We start from the raw sequence: 21456 nt of genomic DNA on the forward strand, positions 1-21456 counted from the left end.
AGCAAGAAAAACTAATTACAGCGTGTTTATCAGAACAGTGCCCTCTACTGGACACTACTGGACCACTCCTCTGGAGGAAATTTGGAAATATGATTGAATGCTGTTTTTTTTTTTTTTTATTAATTCAGGTGAAAAGATCTATCATCAATAGATTATTGATTACAGTTCCTCCTGAGACAGTGTGTGTACTTTTGATGAAAAGGAACTTCTACTGTGTGTCTCATCATCTATCTTAATGTTGCCTATTTTCAGCAAGTAGCTCATAGCACACAGGCCAGTAAACAGTACAACGGCAAGTATGCGTTCAATCCACGGAAAAAAATCTACATTTGTTTCCCTTTTGTGTTTTCCACTTAGTCAACCACATCTGTATGGTTTTCTTTCTTCTTTTTTTTTTAACCTTTTATTGTGTTATTTTTGTACCCCTGGATTGCATTGCCCATTATGTTTGCATGAAACATACAGAAACACGTGTCATGTCAGCTAGTCTTCATGAATGCACTGTTACTGTTGGTCCTTAAAAAACTTCAACCATCCATGATTAATCAGTGATTGATCGTCATTGATACCTCTTCCTTGTCCCCGAATAGAGCCAGTCGAGTAACAACATGCAGAAACACAAGTCCTCTTCATCTTTCACGCCGTTCATTGACCCTCGCCTCCTCCAAGTGTCTCCATCGACTGGCAGCGCCCTCAACAACGTCGGTAGGTGTCCGGATCATTTTCATGTGGCATGCTGATTAAAAACTGATTTAAATAAACCAGTTTCCTCTATCGCTTAGTGATCACTTCAGGAGGTAATTATTTAAACACAAAATCTTACCAAGTACTTTTGGTTGAGTTCCTAGTGCAAATAAGACAAAACAAACTCAGATGTAACTTTTCAGGAGGATATAGAGGCTTGTTTTAAGTAAATAATTCCTTAATATTGACAAAAAGTCCTAGTTCCATCGGCAGATATAACAAGATATTTTTCCCATGTTACAAGTGAAATAATCTGCCGATGGAAGTAGGACTTTTTGTCAATATTAAGGAATTATTTACTTAAAACAAGCCTCTATATCTAGCTATAAAGTTTCTTTTAAGTTAATTTGTCTGATTTCAAGTGTACCAAGATATTTGCACTAGAAAGTAGACCAAAAATACTTGGTAAGATTTTGTGACCATGGATACGGTCTCCTACAGACTGACACAACCCACCTCTGTTTAACAGGGTGTCTGCACAACTTTAAAAAGTCTTATTCTCATGTCTAAGATAAGGCCTTAAAATGTCTTAAATTCATTTAAGGTGGCCTTAAATGCATTAACCACAAATTTAAAATTTTGTCATCCCAGGAGTACTTAACGATTTTTTTCTCTGCGGGACTTTCCTGTCAGACAAAAGTTTGAGTTGCATGGAAACATCTTCATTGTGTTTTTTGACTAAAGGCGGTTGAGGATAACCAGTAACTAGCTGCTAAAATGCCCTTGCTAGTTAGCTGGCTAGCTCTTTTACTTCTGTCATGGCCAGACGGTGTTCATTTTTACTCACTTCTGTTGCCGTATGAGGCTAGGAGCAAAAAAATAATAATAATAATAATAATAATAATAATAATGCTTGGTACTATGGAGGAGAAACATAAAGCCAGATTAACAGTTTTTATTATGCTTGATAGTAAGGCAGCAAGTTCCCCCAACAATCTCTGGGTATTTATAGTTTTTTGTCTTAAATTTCATTCAAGGTGGCATTAAAAAGGTCTTTAAACATGCTGAAACCTGCAGATACCAGGTTTTAAAACATTATATGCTAATATGAACATTTATTAAGAGTTCTGCTGGGGAAAACCTTTATTTTGCTCTGCTATTGTATCCAAAGAGAAACGTGCCTTANACGATTTTTTTCTCTGCGGGACTTTCCTGTCAGACAAAAGTTTGAGTTGCATGGAAACATCTTCATTGTGTTTTTTGACTAAAGGCGGTTGAGGCTAACCGGTAACTAGCTGCTAAAATGCCCTTGCTAGTTAGCTGGCTAGCTCTTTTACTTCTGTCATGGACAGACAGCGTTCATTTTTACTCACTTCTGTTGCCGTATGAGGATAGGAGCAAAAAAAAAATAATAATAATGCTTGGTACTATGGAGGAGAAGCATAAAGCCGGATTAACAGTTTTTATTATGCTTGATAGTAAGGCAGCAAGTTCCCCCAACAATCTCTGTATATGTATAGTTTTTTGTCTTAAATTTCATTCAAGGTGGCATTAAAAAGGTCTTTAAAAGTCTTACATTTTACATGCTGAAACCTGCAGATACCAGGTTTTAAAACATTGTATGCTAATATGAACATTTATTAAGAGTTCTGCTGGGGAAAACCTTTATTTTGCTCTGCTATTGTATCCAAAGAGAAACGTGCCTTATAAAATAAACTTAAAGCAATATGTACACATACACTGCACGCTACTTCAAAAAATGTGTTTTTGTTTTCCATAATAATGTTCAGTAAGATGCTACATAACTTAGAGAGAACTGATGAGCGTCGGGGAAGAATTTGATGTCGTTATGATCCCCGAGGTCCGTCCCTCTGCTTTAGTTTTATCTGAGGTCAAACAGACAGTTTCCTCTGTTCTTTGATCAAACAGATCCTCCTTAATTTAGTTTCTGACCAGTCAGCCTCTCCTGAGTTACTCGCTCCATCCAGTTGCACGTATGATGTCCGGTTGGGAACCAAAATCAGAACCAGACGCCTTGAGCTCCAGAGGTTGGAAGCTGAGCTTGTGAAGCCTTTCCAGAAAAAATCCGTACAGACTTGCCTTGGTAATTTGCACTCATAGAGTTTAAAATCCAGTTTACAAACAAAACACTCTTATCGCAGCGGCCCTCATGTTTCCTTCGCCATTATGCTGCTGTAATCAAGGCCAACTGTTATGGACCGGTATGCCGAGTCCCTGCCTCCTCTAATGCGCCTGGTGACCCGCCAGTGATCTCTAAACATTTCCAGAAAGCAGCGGTGAAACAGATGAGAGCCGCTCACTCCCAATGGTTGATCTGGTCTGTAATCACTGAAAACATTTTCTATATCGAACTGATGATCTATATCGAACTGTCATCCTCTGATCATATCAGTTTTCCAGATGCTGTTTTAAGAAAACATTTTCTGCCGTTAGTTCACCGTATAGCGAGGCCGTCCATTTGTGAACATTTGCGACCCTAAAATGATTTTGTGCAATCCTTAACCACAAAGAGAAATGCACAAACTAGGTTTTCCAGCTCAAGGTTGGAGTTTTAAAAGAGAAATAATCTTGCAAAGTATGTCAGTGCCTTTCTGTTGACTAGATGATCTTCATCTTTGTCATGGCTCATTTCTTATTTTAACCCTTGCAATTAATTCATTTGCAATTTCCCTTTGAAGATTTCTGTCGCGATAAGTCTTAAGTTGCGTTCACAGTGGTCTTTAAAAGTCTTTAATTTGAGTTGGTGAAAATCTGCTGAGAATGCACACAGAAAACGGAAAACAACTGGTGTTCTTGAGATTTATGTTTCAGATGTACATCGATTTGCAGCAGCCTTTTCTACAGAAATCAGACTTCTTTGTTTTATTAGAAAAATTGGTTTTGTGTGCAATTGTCCAGGTGAAAAGGAAAAAATAAAAATACTTTATTTTAAACAAAAATAGCAAAAAAAAATTTAAAAGATCAACATTTTGTGGTCCTCAATTACTTTCCACTTGAAGAAAACGCTTTTCTAAGCGATCCTCACCCCGTCTGGTAAACTCCTTCACCGTCCCACCTGAGCCCTTCCCTTTGACCTTTTAGGCTACGCGAACGACGCCCGGCTGGCGGAGGCACTGAGGGCCGACCCGTCCCGGAAAGGCTCTGTGGTCAACGTCAACCCGGTCAACACCCGCCCTCAGAGCGACACGCCGGAGATCCGCAAGTACAAGAAGAGGTTCAACTCCGAGATCCTGTGTGCCGCACTTTGGGGTAAAGGTCGTCTGTTTCGGATGGGGGTGATGAGTTTCCGGTTAGTTCTGTAGAAGAGAGGAAACAGAGGGAGTTGTGAGGGAAAAATGCAGAGATCATGTTTACATCTTCACCACAGGGGGTCAGCAATGCCCTGATGGGAAGAGCTGCTGTGTTTCCGACATGGACAGTCCAGTAATCACTGCTGCTGCATGACAATGTGTTGCTTGGAAACAATTCACTGTCATTAAAGATAAAAAAAAAAAAACAATAACTTTCCACCCCAACAGTAAGGTCATTTTGGATTATTTCGAATTTTGGAAGAATAAAATAACAAAAATGTTCTGTACTTTGCAAGAATATCCATATGCCTTGAACTTTTATTAATTTGGTCCCATTACCAACAAACTTAAATGTATTTTATTAAGATTTGGAAGAAAAATAATGTATGTTATTCACATCTAATTATAAAAACATTCTAAAAGGTGTCTTGTCCATTTTAGACAACTAATAGTTGTACATGTCACCCATCTGACAGGGGAGAAGAAATAAAGTCATTGGTGATGCAGTAAAAATGTGAAAGGCGCGTAACCTTTTTGCCCACATCTACCTCTGCACACCACCCTGGACACACGGCTGTGGCTGTGAAACATGGTGGTGGCAGCATCATGCTGTGTGGATGCTTTATCTCACCTGATCGTAATCCAATTCAGAATTTATACCAAGACCAAAATACTGATTTATTTTGCTAAAACCCGGCCGGTAGAGATGTATCACTAAAGTGAATAGATGCAATCCATGCATTTCAGATTTTATTTAAAATGAAAAAACGATGTGGAAAAGTCGCCTTTAAGTTGAATAAAGAATAGCAGATTTTTTGCTCAGAAGCAGATTGTTTTGTATTGCGTCCCTGCAGCGAAGCCTGCAAATTCACAAAACCCGCACTAAAGATTGGTACAACGCCACAGACGACATACTGTGATTCAATTTGGGATTACCAGGTGGGATGTTCTCCTTGATATACATTTCTGTCTGTGTGCTCAAGGCGTGAACTTGTTGGTGGGAACAGAGAGCGGCCTGATGCTGCTGGATCGCAGCGGTCAGGGGAAGGTTTACCCTCTGATCAACCGGCGGCGCTTCCAGCAGATGGACGTCCTCGAGGGACTCAACGTCCTCGTCACTATATCAGGTGAGCATCCTTCACAGAAGGTACAAAAAAACGCAAAGGTTTTGCATTTTAGGCGGCAAAGTCTATGCAGGGACAGAGTGTCCATGCATACTTAAGAAGTCTTAAATTCATGTGTGTAAAATTAAAGCCTTAAAAATGTCTCATATTCGTTTTAAAAAGGAAGTTGCTCTGTAATATCGTAAGACAAAATTTAAGACTATTCAATATCATGTATTCAGTTTTTTTTATTTCTGTTTCTCCTGGGTCTTTTCTGACAGGTGAAAGTTTGTGTCACTCAGACTCCTTCATTGCCTTGAGATGGTTGAGGCTACTGTCAAATAGCTGCTAGTTTTCCCCTTGCTAGCTAGCAGGCTAGCTTTTTGTCTATTTATGCAGTCTATTTGTCAGTGCAAATTTATGTGCAGTTGACTGAATGAACTTTGTACATTTCTGTAATAGTAGGTCTTCAATTCCATTCTTAGAGGTTCTTAAAAGTCTTAAATTTGCGTAGGTGAAACTTGCAGAAAGCCTGAGTTGCTAATATACCCTTGCTAGATAGCTAGCTAGTTGGCTTGTTTGTGTCTGTCATTTGTCAGTGCAAATTTATCGGCAGTGCGCTGGATGAACTTTATACATTTCTGTCGAGATACAGGTCTTCAATCCAATTCAGAGGGGTTTTAAGAATCTTAAATTTGAGTATGTGAAACTCGCAGGAACCCTGGGTTAAGTTGAAGACCAGGACAATGACACAGACTGATGCTTGGAAACTGAAAATACCGAGAAGCTATAATTGACTTTGAGACATAAAACTAGTTTCACTTCCTTTTCTGTCTCCTTTTGTCCAGTCTGCTTCCCTCTTTGAACTATTGTCACACATCATAACACACAATCCTGCAAGTGCAAGCAAAACGTGCAGCATTCTGTACTCCTTCATGACAAAAGCGTTCGCAAATGAAACAGACGCCTGCAAGTTTCGGACCAATTTAAGCCCAATTTTCTCAGACTGAAAGTGCATCCGCATCCCCACTTCTCCTCTTTGTGCAAGCTACTACTTGTGCATCCCCACTTCTCCTCTTTGTGCAAGCTACTACTTGTGCATCCCTACTTCTCCTCTTTCTCAATAGCCCACACGCGGTGTCACAACATACATTTTGAGCTCAGCGGATGTTGCGTGAAGAGCACGTTGTGTGCGTATACGCTTTGTGATTCTGACATACAGCCGAGCTTTTCCATGATGGAAGGAAACGACACACACGTCCATGTTCTTCTGTGAAACTCGTTTGCATTTCCGACATGTAAAAATAATCTACACGTCATGGACGCCTCTCAGCTCGTCGGGACGTATGAAAGAACTTCTGCGAGTTAGACCACATCCTGACAGACTGATGTAAGAAGATTGCCAGGAGACAACGTAAATAAAGGCCATACAATTTAAGTGAACATGATTTAATGCAACTCGGATGTTTCTGATCACGAAAATCAGATATTCTGTAATTCTGCAACGTCACCAGAACATTCTTAAAGTAAAAGAGAGACATATGACGTCTTTAGAGAGTCCAAAAGACACAGCGAAACAGAGAAGCTATGTACATTTCAAATATTTTTATGCATTTTGCATCCATTTTGATTTCTCTTTTCAGTTAGTCATTTAGATATAATGTCATACCAGGAAGTCACACAATAAAATGGTTTGACCATCCAACCTGCAAACCAGGAAATGCCTCGTGTCATCAACTTTCTCTGAGTTTCAGCTCCATGGTGATGAAGATCCTAACAACTTCTGTGAACTGCTAAAGTTGCCAAATAAATTTTTGGAAAGCAGAATTTTAATGCATGACAATGGAATTCACAGCCTAGCAAATATTGCATCAGACTTGTCCTTTGCGGTTTCAGTTTTGCATATATTGACTTTGTGATGACAAATGTGATTCACTATGTTTTGCAGCTGTGATGGCAATAAAGTTTTGCAACTGTTTGTGCTTCTTTTAAACAATGTTTGCTACCCTAAACAATCTCATCCAAGGATATAAAACTGGCAAACTGCCTGAATACCCACTGCATCTGTGGCTTTATTCCCATTGACCATATAACTGCACAGTTTGACGTTTCGAGAATAAATTTGCTTAATGGAAACGAGCCAATTTTCTTTAAAAACTCATTTTTGAACAGGATGAGGTGGCTGTTTGGGTGAATCAGAATTGGTGTATTTTACTGAACTGCAATGAAAATGCTTGGTTTTGTTTTGTTTTTGTTTTTTTTGCATCCCTCGAGTCACACCCCGTTAAAATCCCATGGAAATTGAAGCAATTAAAAGCTTAATTATCTTGATTAAGTTTGTAATTGAAGCAACCTTTGTCTGATTTTTAGCTAACGTGAAAACACAAAGTGTTGTCTGTGGATATGTTTACACTGTTGATATGTTTTATGTACAGAAAGAAATATTTCTTAGACTCTGACATTTTACGGAATTGAATGATCAGGGGGGAAACAGTTGATTTTATCCACACAGTCTTTGATCGGTTTGTCTCAACTAATTTCTTTGCTGTACTGATTTTACACACATTGATACTGATGTAAATGCTACCGTAACTTACAAATCTTTTCCTCCATTCTTGCGCCATGCCAGGTAAAAAGAACAAGCTCCGCGTCTACTACCTATCCTGGCTGAGGAACAAGATCCTTCACAACGACCCTGAGGTGGAGAAGAAACAGGGCTGGACCACCGTGGGGGATCTGGAGGGCTGTGTCCACTACAAAGTTGGTACGTAAGATTATACAAGGAATGTTAGTAGTTTCATCTCTAGGAGGAGTGTCCATAAATCTTATCTTCTAAACAGGGATTATATGGTTTTCCCTCTGTGGCTTAGTTTCAGCCAAAGCTCATTTCAGATGCTTCACAGGTTGCATTAAGTTCACTGTTTTAGTCTTTTAAGGCACACACACTCACTCAGTCCTTGGTTAAAGCTCGTGATGCACATGACTTGGTTAAGATTCCTAAACTGTGCGACTTGCCGCCGTGTCACCAACACATTTTTCCAGATATACACAGTGATCTAAGACACTGACAAAATATTAGTAACGTTTCATCCTCACTCCTACCTTATGAAATACTGTCTCATTATCTGACGTTGATCTGACCACCAGTGGATTCAAATGGGAGACTCCAGCTTTATAAACTCACCCAATGATACAGAGCGGGTTTGTGTGTCCGAGACAGGCATGTCACGGATAAATAACAGGAGGAAAAACCTCGATTAGGAAATTTTATTTCAGTGGCAACCGAGAGGGCATGCAGCCACTCAGTCCTGTCTAAAACGCAGAATGTCCTTGGTGATTTTAGTGCCACTGAGCACTTCCTGTTGGAAACTCCACTCTCTCTACTGGAGCTGTCGACAAATATGTTTCCCATCAAAGATCTCGAGTTGATGTCAGTTTATACATTTCTTGAATTAACACATGTGGAAAGAAGGGGACTATTTATTGGATATTTCACAACACGCAAAGTATTTTTCATTTCTCCTAAATAGTTTACTAAAGATTTGATGGTCAGATCAAAAATGATGATTGTTAGCTTCAATATGTTGTGTTGTTGAATTGCTAAAAGGTAGAAATCTTTCATTTGCAAAAAAAAATATATTCAGCAGACACCTTTGTTTTGGATGCAGTCTACAAAACTCAAACACGTCTGGTCTTACGAATGCTGTGTTTCTCCTGCTCTGGATGGAGTGTAAACTTTCCCATAAACACTTTTATTAAATCTCATTGCACAGGCTGCATCAGTGCATTTGCTCAGAGATTTGGCAGGAGCAGATTTACTTTTGCGTCAAGCGCTAGGAAGACATGCAAACTAGGTTTGCACACATCTTACAAAACAAATACTGTCGAGAATTTGCTGCTTAGCACTTAAGAGCATGAGCTAACTTTGAAAACCTTCAATTAGCTTCAAAATGTTGAGTACTAAAGCACTATTTTACTAGACAGTTTTGTAAACTTTCAGTTGATTGCATTCAAGAAAAAAAAGGAACAATGCATTAAAAATGGTGACCTGTAAGTCTGTTAGTTTTACAAGATTATGAATCTTCTGAGGAGGTAAGCTTTATCCAATCAACATGACTGGACCAAGAAATTCTCCTTTTCTCTCTTTGCGTCATGCTGATGGTTCATTTAAATATTTATTTTTACAGTAAAATACGAGAGGATCAAGTTCTTGGTTCTGGCTCTGAAGAACTCGGTGGAGGTCTACGCCTGGGCACCCAAACCCTACCACAAGTTCATGGCCTTCAAGGTACAGAAATGACTGGGATAGCTATAGCCAACAGCTGAGCCGCTAGCTTGTTTGTCTGAACTCAATTTACTGTCTTCAACAGTCTTTCGGTGACCTGGTGCACAAGCCCCTGCTGGTCGACCTCACTGTGGAGGAAGGGCAAAGGTTAAAGGTCATCTACGGCTCCTGTTCAGGCTTCCACGCCGTCGACGTCGACTCCGGTGCGGTCTATGACATCTACCTGCCAACCCACGTAAGAAACTTCCCGACATGGTGAACGGCATAGCCACCATGCTGTAGAGCAGCTGTTTCTCACTTCTTTGCTTAATGCTGGATGATGAAGTTGCCGAGACCGGTGGTCAAACGCACATCTTCTGATTTCTGTGCCTTCAGATCCAGAACAACATACAGTCTCACGCCATCATCATCCTCCCCAACACCGACGGCATCGAGCTGCTGGTGTGCTACGAGGACGAGGGGGTTTACGTCAACACCTACGGGCGCATCACCAAGGACGTGGTGCTGCAGTGGGGGGAGATGCCCACCTCCGTGGGTGAGTCGCTACGGCAATGACTCCACAACAGTGGTGGGCACACCTCCGCTTAGGCGCTAACAACTGAGCTAGCTTCTCATTCAGCGCTTTAACATTTAGTTTCCCCTGAATTAACTTCTCAAAGCACTAATTTATTTGGCTGTTTTGTAAAATTTCAGTTGAATAAAGTTTGACGTCTGTGTTGAAGTCTTGGTTATCGACTGATGAGAATGCTTCAAGTAGCTAGACGTTTGAATTTATACTCTTATTTTGAAGTGGATGAAGACTGACCCTCTACCCATGACGTGGTGCAATAAATGATGTTTATTATTATTGTTTTGTACCCAGAATACGTCACTGGAGAACTACACCCTGTCCTTGAGTAAACAGTTTAAAAGTCTACTGATGTCCTTGTGCTTTCTGACCAAACCCCTGTTGTGGTCAGTTTGGCAAAACCAGCAACAGAGTTAGCAAATCTCAACAACTATAAAACTATATTAAGCTATAAAAGTATGACTTACTGACGCATAACCATACTAAATTTGAACCTGCAACGTGTGTTGTAACACATGTTGTGTCATTGACACATGGTTGTATTTAGCACCTTAGCATTAGCTTCTGCTAAGTACCATGTTTATATAACTCTTTATCGCTGGCAGAACTAATGTTTACTAATGCTTCAGGGTTAGCGCAGCTAACTTTTTTTAGTTAGCATTGCCCACTACTGCTACACAGCAAACAAGCATGTATGCACATTTATCTGCACCCTTCTACATTTTTATCTACTAAGTATGTGTTCACTTTAACCCTATACTTCTAGTAACTTTAGTGTATTAACTTGTAAATCTCTCCTCAGCCTACATTCGCTCCAACCAGATCATGGGCTGGGGCGAGAAGGCCATAGAGATCCGCTCAGTGGAAACTGGTCACCTTGATGGAGTCTTTATGCATAAGAGAGCCCAGAGACTCAAGTTCCTCTGTGAAAGAAACGATAAGGTGAGAACGAATGATGGAAAAAAAGCAAAAACTTCATATGCTACAAAACCGTTTGTTTTGTTACAACCACAAACTTGAACACACCATGTTGAGATTTTATGTGATAAACTGAAACAAAATTGAAGTTGATTGGAAATTTGAAAGAAAATGCTTCACTCATGTTTTACAAATACAGATTTTAAAGCTCATTGCTAAGCCTCCATTTGCAAAATATATCAAGCTCAGTCACAGTAGGCGATAGATTGTCCCAGTAATTACTGCGATATCATTTTAAAGTAATATATGGCATAATAATTCAAGATTGCCCTCTAAAAGACAAAAAAACTTTAATTTTGCACATGCTTAACACTGGAATTGGAAGATAATTCAATCCAAAATAAAACACAGTAATCAAAAACAATAAAAACACATACAGCCAAAACCATGAATAAAAGTCTCTGTAAACAAAATTGCCCTTCAAACAATATTAATCATCAGAATGGAAATGATCAAGCTCATTTTAATTTAATTGCCTAAATCAGACTGGGATTAAATTACACACGAGTGAATTTTATTTAGGAGGCATTAGAGTAAAAGACATTCAAAAGCATGAATTATCTGCCCTCTATTTCACAATTATGCACTACTTTGTGTTGATCTATCAAATAAAATCCCAATTTAGTACATTTGAAATTTGTGGTTGTGAAGTGACCAAATGTAAGAAAGTTAATGAGGTTTGAATGGGGGGTGCGAATAGGTCCAACTCCACATTACACCACATTTCCTTGCTCTGGCTGCATGGCTGTGCTGACATGACTGCAGGACATTCCAGAGTTGCACCGAAATTTGTTCAATGAAACTTTCTGCTGCTGAAATTGGCTCCATATTTCAACCTGCTGTACAAAAATCATAAATCAAGAAGTCACACACAAATACTAATATTGAATCCATTCTGCGGAGGATCACACGTGCAAGCTGTGAAACTGAAATGATTTTCTACATTTTCAGTGTTGTTGGCCCAGCTGTGTCCAAATTGCCCAAGTTTCTCTTCTCCCTTTTCTGAATTTACTTCCCGTTTGTCCAGAGAAAAAAGCCTAATGAAAATTAGACCTTGGATTTGTTTTTGGTTGGTGGATTTATTTTTTTTTCTCCCTCTTTGTGCACCCCACGTTTTGACAGGCTTGAACTTAGGGGAATTATTTCTTTCAGGAAGCATGTCAGTAATTTGTCAAACAAAAGCCCCAGATAAAATTCCCACCCACGTCCTGTTTCCTGTCTAGGTGTTCTTCGCCTCCGTTCGGCCCGGAGGCTCCAGCCAGGTCTACTTCATGACTCTGGGCCGAAGCAACCTTCTCAGCTGGTAGAGGTCCACGCCCTGCCCTCCTGTCTTTTCTCCTCATCCTTCGCATCGTCCCCCCCTCACACCTCGCTAACACTGGATCTCAGAACCCACTTCTGATGTTTCTGTCAATCCTCGGACAACGAAAACAGCCGGCTTGAGACCCATCAGCGCGGTCCACGGCGTCAACCTCACCCCGTTTTCTTCCCCCGTGCTTCCGGGGAGGGGCCTCAACCTGGCGACGCGGCGAAGACCGCCGCTTTCCTCGGAAATACCGGAAGTGACGACTATCTTACAGAAGTAAAACCAATAGCTTACATGTTAAAGGAGGTAGAAATTAAAACAAATGTGAATTTAATAAAAGAGGACAGACGACGTTGTGTGTTTTTCCTCTCAGCCTGTCTTGGTGCTTGTCATGTTACGATGGGATCGATGTTGAACTTCCGCTTCGTTTCCGTGCTCTCGAGTCGGTCCAGTAACATCGATGTCTTTTAAACTAGGAGTTCAGCAAACGCCACTCTCTTCTTCTCCTGCTACTACTTTCTGAAGGTCTGCCTCTTGGAAGGGATTTCGTCTTATTTACGCGACGGCGGTGTGTTTTTAGAAGCAGGTTTTGGGTCAGACAAGCACGCGGGTGAGACCAGGTGTTTTTAACGGGGGGCGCGCGCGCGTGTGATGATGTTGCTTTAAAGAAAAAAAAAATCACAGGATGACGGAGAGAGAAAGGACCAGTCAGGCAGGTGGGTTTCAAATTAGTATTTTATGAATTCTTCTAGAGAGGTGTAACAGAGTGGAGTTAAACGCGTCTTTAAGCTTTTATTTTCCATTCATGCGCATTCAGCCGCGAGAAGGCGATAGAAACCGACAGTCTGAACTCCACTTGAGAAACTTGAACTGCTGTGAATAGCTATTCCATGAGTAACTTTAAAAAAAGAAAGAAAAAATGTGGGGTGTTTATGAACTGATGATGTTAGAAGAACGTTCAGCATGTGTGTGTAAGTGTGTGTGGTCGGAGAGTTCGGTGTTGTCGGCGAGTTGAATTCCCGCGGCAGAGAGGCGAACGCATGATTCAGCAGGTTTTGTTTCAGGTGCGGGAGGCGGACTTCTATCTTCCATTTCCCCCCCTTCTTTCGGCTCGTTTCACCTTCCATCGATTATTATTATTATTTGTATGTACTCAATGCACTAAGTGTCCAGAATGTAGAGAGACTTCTTACTGTGTGGTGGTCCAAGGCATGAGATGATGTTTCGCTTCGTATCTTTGTCACAAGTGGTCGATTCTAGGTGTTTCAATTTCAAGTTTTAAGTGAATAAAAGCTGCTGCAGCAGAGCCTCTGCGTCAGGTGTGGAGATGCTTTTGTTTTCCGAAACCATGGCAACGCCCCTTCACCCCCATCCCGGTGTTTCAGAGTCAAGGAGCGTCTTCTGGCGTCCGGAGAGCCCTGCTTGCTTTAACGTGAGGACTGAAACTTTGTCGTTCTAAAACTAACACTTTGGACTTCAATATTATCGTGATGAAGTGTTCCCATCCCCAACCTGGCAACACGGAGCAGAGCTTCTTCTTTTCCCTCCTCATTTCGACAAAAACAGACGATGCATTCGTATCTCGACGAATCAGGATATCATCCAAATTTTCATTCGTTTTCATAATACAGATAAGCAGTGTAATGTTTTAAGGTGTTTATTTCTTTAATTTTGGACCATTGCTGCAAATGAAAACCTAAAACCAGCCAGCTGATTACGGCTCCCCAAACGTTTCCAATGACCTTAAAATGGCACAAATTGGCAGTATGAAGATAAATTAGCTGAAAAAGTTTTTGCATTAGGATCAAGTCGGGATTTTTCCCCCGCTGTATTGAAATTAGTGTATTTTGGAAAAGTGTAATGCCTACACATTTTTTTTTCAATCCAGTTGTTGGATCTCGTGATCCAACAACTGGATGTTACTTCTGACGGAAAACACGAAGAAGCCGACAGGAAGTAGTTGGAGGATGATGTTTTTTGCTGACTCATGGTGTTGACAAACTAACACACTTGTGATTTTAATTGCACTTCTTATTCAATAAAAACACAGCAATTGCAAAATTGTCTTTATTCGACATTTGTGGGATATGAACAAAGTTTTGCGCACATTTGTAACGGAAATGCAGCTACTGAACATGGAAACGTCTCACTAGGCCTCAAGCAGATTAGATTCTGTGCCTTTCCATTCCTCCACCAGATTCTTTTGAAATGGACAACTTAATTTCATCTGAAAAGCAGACTTTGTCAGTCCAGTCCTTTTTCTCATTAATCCGGGTAAGACTCTGGTTCTGAAATGACATCCAAGTCTTCTCCTCCTTAATCTGCCCCAAACTCTTGAAGGGCTTTGGTTCACCAACCTCTATTCATGCTTCTTGTCCATTTTGCTTTCTACCACACATTTTCAATCCGTTGTTATTCTTGGATAAATCTTCTTTAACCTTTTGTTGAGAACCTTTTACTGAGAGGCTGAATTCTGGGTTTTCATTGGCTGCAAGGCGCCACCATCAAAATTACTGAATGAATCTGATTTAATCAACACACACTTTGCTCTATTCACTGTAAATATCGAAATAAATGATTTTTTCCGGAAATATTCTGATCAGTAGAGATGCTCCTGTTTTCTTTCACCCTAAACCTGCTTAGATTACAGACGTCTGTACATTCAACGAGCTGCAGCGTTGATCTCCTTCATCCGGTCCAGCTGGATTTTCCTCCATTTCCAGACATTTTTTTTAAAAAAAGTTGCACATTTCTGTTTAAAAAAAGAGGGGAGGACAGAAGAGAATCCCATTTGTGCTTAGACTTCATGTCCAAACATGTTTTTATCAGGATGCAAACAAGGTTCTCTTGTGTTTTCCCGCTCCCCTCCTGACAACAATCACACACACACACACACGCACACACACACACACCTCCAGGCTCTTATCAGTCACGTAGCTCATGTCCCAAACCCTTCGCTCCAAAAGTTAACGGAGAGTAGTATCCGCCATGTTTGCTTTACTGCATTAAAGGCCATCGGAGAGTGGCTGACTTTGTGAAAAATAATGTGATTATTATGACTATTAATAATGGGTTAAATAAAAGGAGAATGATGTGAGAAAAAGTGATCCGCTCGCGGGTTAAAGTTGGAACAAGTGCCAAGAGGGCAGCATTTAAAGCGTGTGAAACTATTGTTATTAAAAACCACTTCTTGGATATTCTTTTTAAAAATTAAAACAAACACACAAAAAAAAACTCACTTGAAGCATTGTGTATTCCTAAGTTTTAGAGGTAGTTAAGAAACTTACTAGTTTTTTGTTGTTTCTGTAAGTCTATGTACACGTAAATATGCGACTGCGGTGGTTGAATATTATTACACTCACTTTAGGTGGAAAAAAATGTTTACAGAGGCAATGTTTCGTTACACTAATGTGTGCATCACGGTATTTATGTTTAACGCATCTTGGTTCCTTACACTTTGGTTCTGCTTTTTGAGCCTGTTTTTTTTTTTCTTTCTTTCTTTCTAATTGGATATTTATTGTTTTCTACCATCTCTCCACTGAACCACCTACAACGGAAACAATAACGAACACATTGCTGTTCTTTTCAGGTATTCGCGTAACGCTACTTGACCGCGGTAACTTTGCAGTAACGTTCCCTGCAGGCTTGGATGTGAGGCAATGTATTTTCCTCTGTTTCTGCCATGCTTCTCTAACTTATGTCCTCTCTGTGTATGACAGGAAGTCGTGTAGTTTCCTGATTATTTTTGTTTTGTTTTTTGTTTTCTTTGAATAAACTTTAAAAGTAATTTTCAGAGTGTATCATCCGTCGGTGGTGGTTTGCTGCTTGTTTGTTCCCCAAAAACAAACGAGAAGAACAAGAGATTTTGCGTCACATGTTGGCCAACTTGATCCACTTTGTTCTACCATTTTCAAATCAGTGACTTAACGACTCAACACAGATTCCCTTGCAACACAGTTTAGTACAACAATAACAACAACTTCCTGCACAACGCACGCTGCTCGGATTTAAAACCAAAAACACCTCGACCGTATCGTAAATGATAACTTCTGGGAGAAGTCGCGTGCGGTGCCACTGTGTCTGATTTCAGGTTGACTGTGTGTCTCGACTCGACTAAAAAGGAGAAGTATTTGCAAATTAAAGTTTTCAAAGGCATCTTGTGCAAAGGTATATAAATAGGTCTGGGCAATTTTAAAATGTAAGGTTCCCAAGGTGAAACAAAAATAAAAAGAAGAAATGGAATATGTGGAAGGCCTAATCTCCAAAGGGAAGTACAAAAACAAATATTCCAATAAATTCATCTTATTCTTTGGATTAAGATTCGTTTTAAGGTTTCAACACAATGACAACAGGGAAGGAGGTTAAAAATTAAATCTAGTTTGTACTGTTTGGATGAATTCCTTTGCGGGGGGAAAAACAAAACAGGTTTGTCAAACTCTGTAGTCATCTGACCTGTGCTGTCGAGTATCAGGGCATCAGATGCAGAGGTGCTTGGAATAATTCCCAAAACATGCAACATCTTCTGATTTCTCAACGGCCGGTCGTGAGTTGAAAGAACAACGTGCTGATCTTTTAACCTCTGTGCTAACAATATAGGCGCTTTGTTCTTGTGGAAGGCCTGCTATGAGCTTGTTTATTTCCAGATGTACCTTCACTAGTTTAGGTGGTATGACCCAGTCTGTAGAGCTTTGAAAGATAATTATATTTTTCAATCCTCCAAGTGAAAATGTAACTTTAACAAAATATTAACAAATCTGTGTCCACAAAAGAAAAAGTTAAAAATATATGAAAAAAAGAGAGAGAAGTTGCAACGTTTGTTTACTGCTGCAAATGAGACATTGAGTTTTTCCTTGTGTTTTGGCATCCTCATAAAAACATGTTAGTTAAATGACATGTTTGTTTTTTTTTAAAGGTCAGCATCCGTCAGGTATTGGAATTTCAATATCTGAATTTAATTTAATCTACTAGTAACACTTTTTTTAAAATCCAGAAGGGTTTTACTTAAGCGTTTTTTGTGTTGTTTTGGGCCACGTCCTAAAACCTATTATGATTAAACTCAGCACATACAGACAGTGATACTGGTCCGTCATTGTACACATCTGAAATTACACATAGACTTAGAAAACAATAATTACATGAGTTAGGATGAGCAGCATTATTGTTTATCTTTAAATTCTTGTCAGTTTTAAATTTGTAAAATCTGAACCAGACATTTTTTACACATCTCAACTTTTAAACTGGATACCATATATAACATAATATATAATATGCTACATATAATAATATGCAGCACAAATAATGTCCTATAAACACTGAGAAAAACCTGGTGCTTAAGCAGAAACCAGATCTGCTAACTACTTTACAAGAGACAGAAAACTAATAAGGCTATCAGTGAGGTACTAATATTTCAATGAAAAAAAAAAAAAAACCTTGAGAGACTGAGAAATGTCCCACCAAACAACAAAACTTTGTAAGTCTATTGTTTCATTTCAATTAGTGCCGGTGTCACCTCTTAAAGTGGTTTAATCCGTTTTTTCTTAGCAGTTAGCATAGCTAGCATGGCTAACTGTAACATTAGTCTGTGTATTTTCTAGATTTTAAATAAACTTACTGCGTGGTACAGTTTTCCAGCTGGTTGCCAACATTTCCTAAAGCGTTATTCTCCATGGCAGATAGATGGTCAAAGTAACAAAAAAAGAAAAACAATATTACAAAGCGAGCTAGCTTTCGTGCCGTCTGCTAAAGCTCTTTGTTGCTCTTCTGCAGAGCACCAAAGGTCTGTGTACAGACTTCTGGCTCTGGTCCTTTTCTAACTGACCAAATATAGCAAAAATATACATTTCATACATGTTTTTATCACTTATGACATATAAGTAGATGTTATCATACTTTAGGCCCTGAATAAATCCAGCTGTAGGTTTTGGTGTCATGAAGTCTGGCTCAGTAGACCAATAACAAAATTGCATCATTGTCCTATCTAACTAATTGTTAAGAAATATACCTTTTTGTAAAATATTCTGTTGGTACATGATTTACTTAAAATCTTCAGTATAGATCACCGTGTTGTTGCTACCAGATTCTCTCCAGAACCTAATCTAACCTAATTTTTTAAAAAAAGACTGTTTTGAGTTAAGATGTTCACATTCAGATATCCTGTAGAAAGCTTTAAGATTAAATCAGATTGAAGCTACAGACGTAACTTGCTTTAGATGTAGCCCTGCGCCGAGACAGAGTTGTTCAAACAGCAATAATGGCAGCCCACAGCTTGCATCACCAAAGTGTCAAACATGAGAATGTCCACACAGGAGAATGTCCAGTCAGGACTTCCTATGTAACTCCAAGACACAAGCACACCACAGAGCATTTTGGTGGAAACCGTTTTTGCTCTGCAGGGAGATGACAGAGCAGTGAGTCATGCTGTTCAATGGATGTTTGTATACACCGGTTTGTATACAAAAATTGTGAGTAAGCTTTTATTTGGGATTAGATTTCCTTTCTATCATCACCCCAGTTTGAAAAAAAAAAAAAAAAAACCTCTGTTGGCATGGAAAGCTTTAACAACAAACTGACAACACTCCCTACGTCCAGTGAGCATTGCACAACAAAAGACGGTTCAAAATGTCCAAAAACTTCATACTGCAACGCTTTTAGCGTCTGCGACTGACTGGCTGATAGATACCTGACCTTGTGTAGGTGTAACAACGCACGCAGAGAGAGAGAGGGAAAAAAAAAACAAAGCAAACGGGGAGTGTCAAAGTTTATGACAGCCTGGCTGATTTGTTGTGCGTTAGTCAACAAATCAGCGGGGGCTGCCAGAGCTGTGCCAATTGTTCAGGTTTACCATAACAAATCCTCAGATTCCTGCTTGAAATGAGTCAGCTGGGAGCACTAAAGCAAAATCCCGAGTCATCAGGGCTGTTTTAAGACTTCATGACGTATGATTGGCCTCATGAAGTAAAAAATCAAAGGTAACTGTTAGAGGTGCGCTTGTCTGAAACGTGGTGGCCGATTTCCAGTCGCCTATTTTGCAAAACTTTTGGCGTCAGGTAAAAACCAGCTAGGATTTTTCCTTAGGATCTGTAAGTAATGCAAAAATGTCATCACTGTGGAATAAATAAAATAAAATGATCTTAACCACAATATTTTATGTTACAATTAAAAAATACTTTATTGATCCAAAAGTGGCATTAAATTATCAATTATTTCTGAAAATCCGCTCAAAATTGCAGCACTCTCACTCTGCGTCCCTGAAAATCCTTTATATCCACTACTAAAATGTCGAAGTGAGGCATATCATAATTAGTGTTTCTTTCTCCTGGAAAACCTTTTGTTTTTAATTATCTAACTTTATAACTGAGTGGAAAAGGACAGATTTATTGCTGTATGTCAAACTGTTCAATTCATGCAGTCATGCGAAGCAGTCTTTTTCCCACAGTTGACCGTTGATTTTTTTTATGTTATTACCAGAGGTGATGTCACACTGTGTGAAAGACGGCCGACAGTGTTTCACAGCTTTTCAGAGTTGGATTTCCAACACTGAGCAATTTGGTACACCTCACCCCAGTCTCAGTTTGTCTTCCTGTCAAGCTGCTGACAAATAAACGCTACTATAAAATCTTTAAAAAGAAAAGATTTTCACTTTCCAATCGATTTGTATCAAGCATTTGACTGATCCGTTCTAGTCAGGAGTCAATTTCTTGTTAGTTTTTAAACTTTTAGCCCACTAAATATAATAGGATATCCTGAAAACTGTTAGGATCTGTGTTTTCTGTGTAGTTTCTGTCTGTCTAGTCCTGTTTTCCCCTGAGTCTCTGTCTTGATTGATCCCAGCTGTGTGTCGTTCCTGTGATTACCCTCCCAGTGTATTTAGTCCTACCTGTTGTCAGTGTTCCTTGTCGGATCCTCGTCGTGTTACACCCTCGTCTCACGTCTGTGTTCTGTTCCTGTGCTACCAGTGATTTTCTGTTGTTCCTCCTGGTTTTTGTCATTAAATCATCTTATCATCATGACTACCTGGGTTCCCCGGCGTCTCTCTCACCGCTCTCCTCAACACATCATGACAAAAACATTTTTTTCTGTCAGTCCAAAGATTTATTTTTTTTGCCTTTCCAAGCTGTAAAAAAAAAAAAAAAAGAATCAGCTTTATGATTTTAAATGCATGAAAGTGAATAAAGATGAATTTAATTCAGAAAATGAACACAGGGTTTGACTGAGCAGTCAAATAACCATAAATGTCCAGTCAGAGCACATTAATTTCAGTTTTTATTAATAATAATAATAATAATAATAATAATACATGCCAAGCATTTAACAGAAAATAAAATTTTCTCCTTTGGTCTGATTTTGGAAGAAAATTGTATTAAAAATTGCAAAGGGTAAACATGACAGAAACGGGTAGAAAAAACAAAAACAAACTTGTATATAACGGTGTTTTATTTTGTTTTGTAACTCCCCCTCTGCGCTCGCATGGGAATGCCCCTCATACATGCAGGTGTGTACATGTATGTGTGTGTTTTTGCTCTAAAACAAATAAAGATGTCCGCCGCCAACGTCATGAGGAAGTTCCTGCCATGGAGCAAACGGCAGTAAACAGTGTGAAGACTGAACCAAACATGCTTACTTCTACGAACTAACATGAAGGAAACCTAAAGGTCTTCTTACACAATATGTTGGCTGTAAATAGTGTGTATACGTGTGTGTGTGTGTGTGTGTGTGGAGGAGTCAGCACACCAGTGTGTTGAGCTGTGCAGTACACTGCGTTACATTGGGAAACCTGAGAAATTTCCATCTCATGACGGGTGGGAACCTTAAAAAGCAGAGCTGAGGTTCCCCATGAGCCCAAAGGACATCGATCACTTCGCCCTGAGGTCCATGCCGACAGCACACCGCTCTGTCAGAACCAGAACGCGTCCAGAACCACCAGCAGACTGTGAGTACTATTTTAATCTGTGCTTAATCGTGTCACAGTTACTGTGTGTGTGGTGGCTCTTTTGCTCTTAGAACCAGCTCCAGGAAGACATTCTTGGTTTAAAATAACATTTATTGAAATTCTTTTAATACATTATGTGCACAAATTTATTTTGTTTCTAACCAGATAATGTATATTAACTAGTGTTCAATTGTTACACTCAAGTATTTTCTTTATTTTTTTAAATCCATGTTTATTGTGACTTTTTTTTAGTCTAGTTTAAAAATTATTCAAAATACCCAAATGTTTTTTT

At 39.4% G+C, this 21456-nt stretch overlaps 2 protein-coding genes across 10 annotated transcripts in view; both read left to right on the forward strand.

Moving 5' to 3' along the window:
- LOC103134843 (mitogen-activated protein kinase kinase kinase kinase 4-like) overlaps positions 1-13144 on the forward strand; it is a 91952-nt gene extending 78808 nt beyond the window's left edge. For all 9 annotated transcript variants that reach the window (XM_016669058.1, XM_007547308.2, XM_007547310.2 and 6 more), the window contains 9 exons: positions 591-705; positions 3787-3954; positions 4979-5122; positions 7728-7862; positions 9286-9386; positions 9469-9618; positions 9759-9918; positions 10754-10893; positions 12153-13144. In XM_016669058.1, coding sequence (XP_016524544.1) covers positions 591-705; positions 3787-3954; positions 4979-5122; positions 7728-7862; positions 9286-9386; positions 9469-9618; positions 9759-9918; positions 10754-10893; positions 12153-12236 — 1197 coding nt within the window. In that variant the 3' untranslated portion in view covers positions 12237-13144. The remainder of the gene's footprint in view (positions 1-590; positions 706-3786; positions 3955-4978; positions 5123-7727; positions 7863-9285; positions 9387-9468; positions 9619-9758; positions 9919-10753; positions 10894-12152) is intronic.
- Positions 13145-20364: 7220 nt separating this feature from the next.
- LOC103134844 (interleukin-1 receptor type 2) overlaps positions 20365-21456 on the forward strand; it is a 10152-nt gene continuing 9060 nt past the window's right edge. The window contains exon 1 of the mRNA XM_007547318.2: positions 20365-21164. The gene's annotated coding sequence lies outside the window, so the exon portion shown is untranslated. The remainder of the gene's footprint in view (positions 21165-21456) is intronic.

Source organism: Poecilia formosa, unplaced genomic scaffold (genome assembly GCF_000485575.1).
Source record: "Poecilia formosa unplaced genomic scaffold, Poecilia_formosa-5.1.2 Scaffold19, whole genome shotgun sequence".
NCBI classification, from domain to species: Eukaryota; Metazoa; Chordata; class Actinopteri; order Cyprinodontiformes; family Poeciliidae; genus Poecilia; species Poecilia formosa.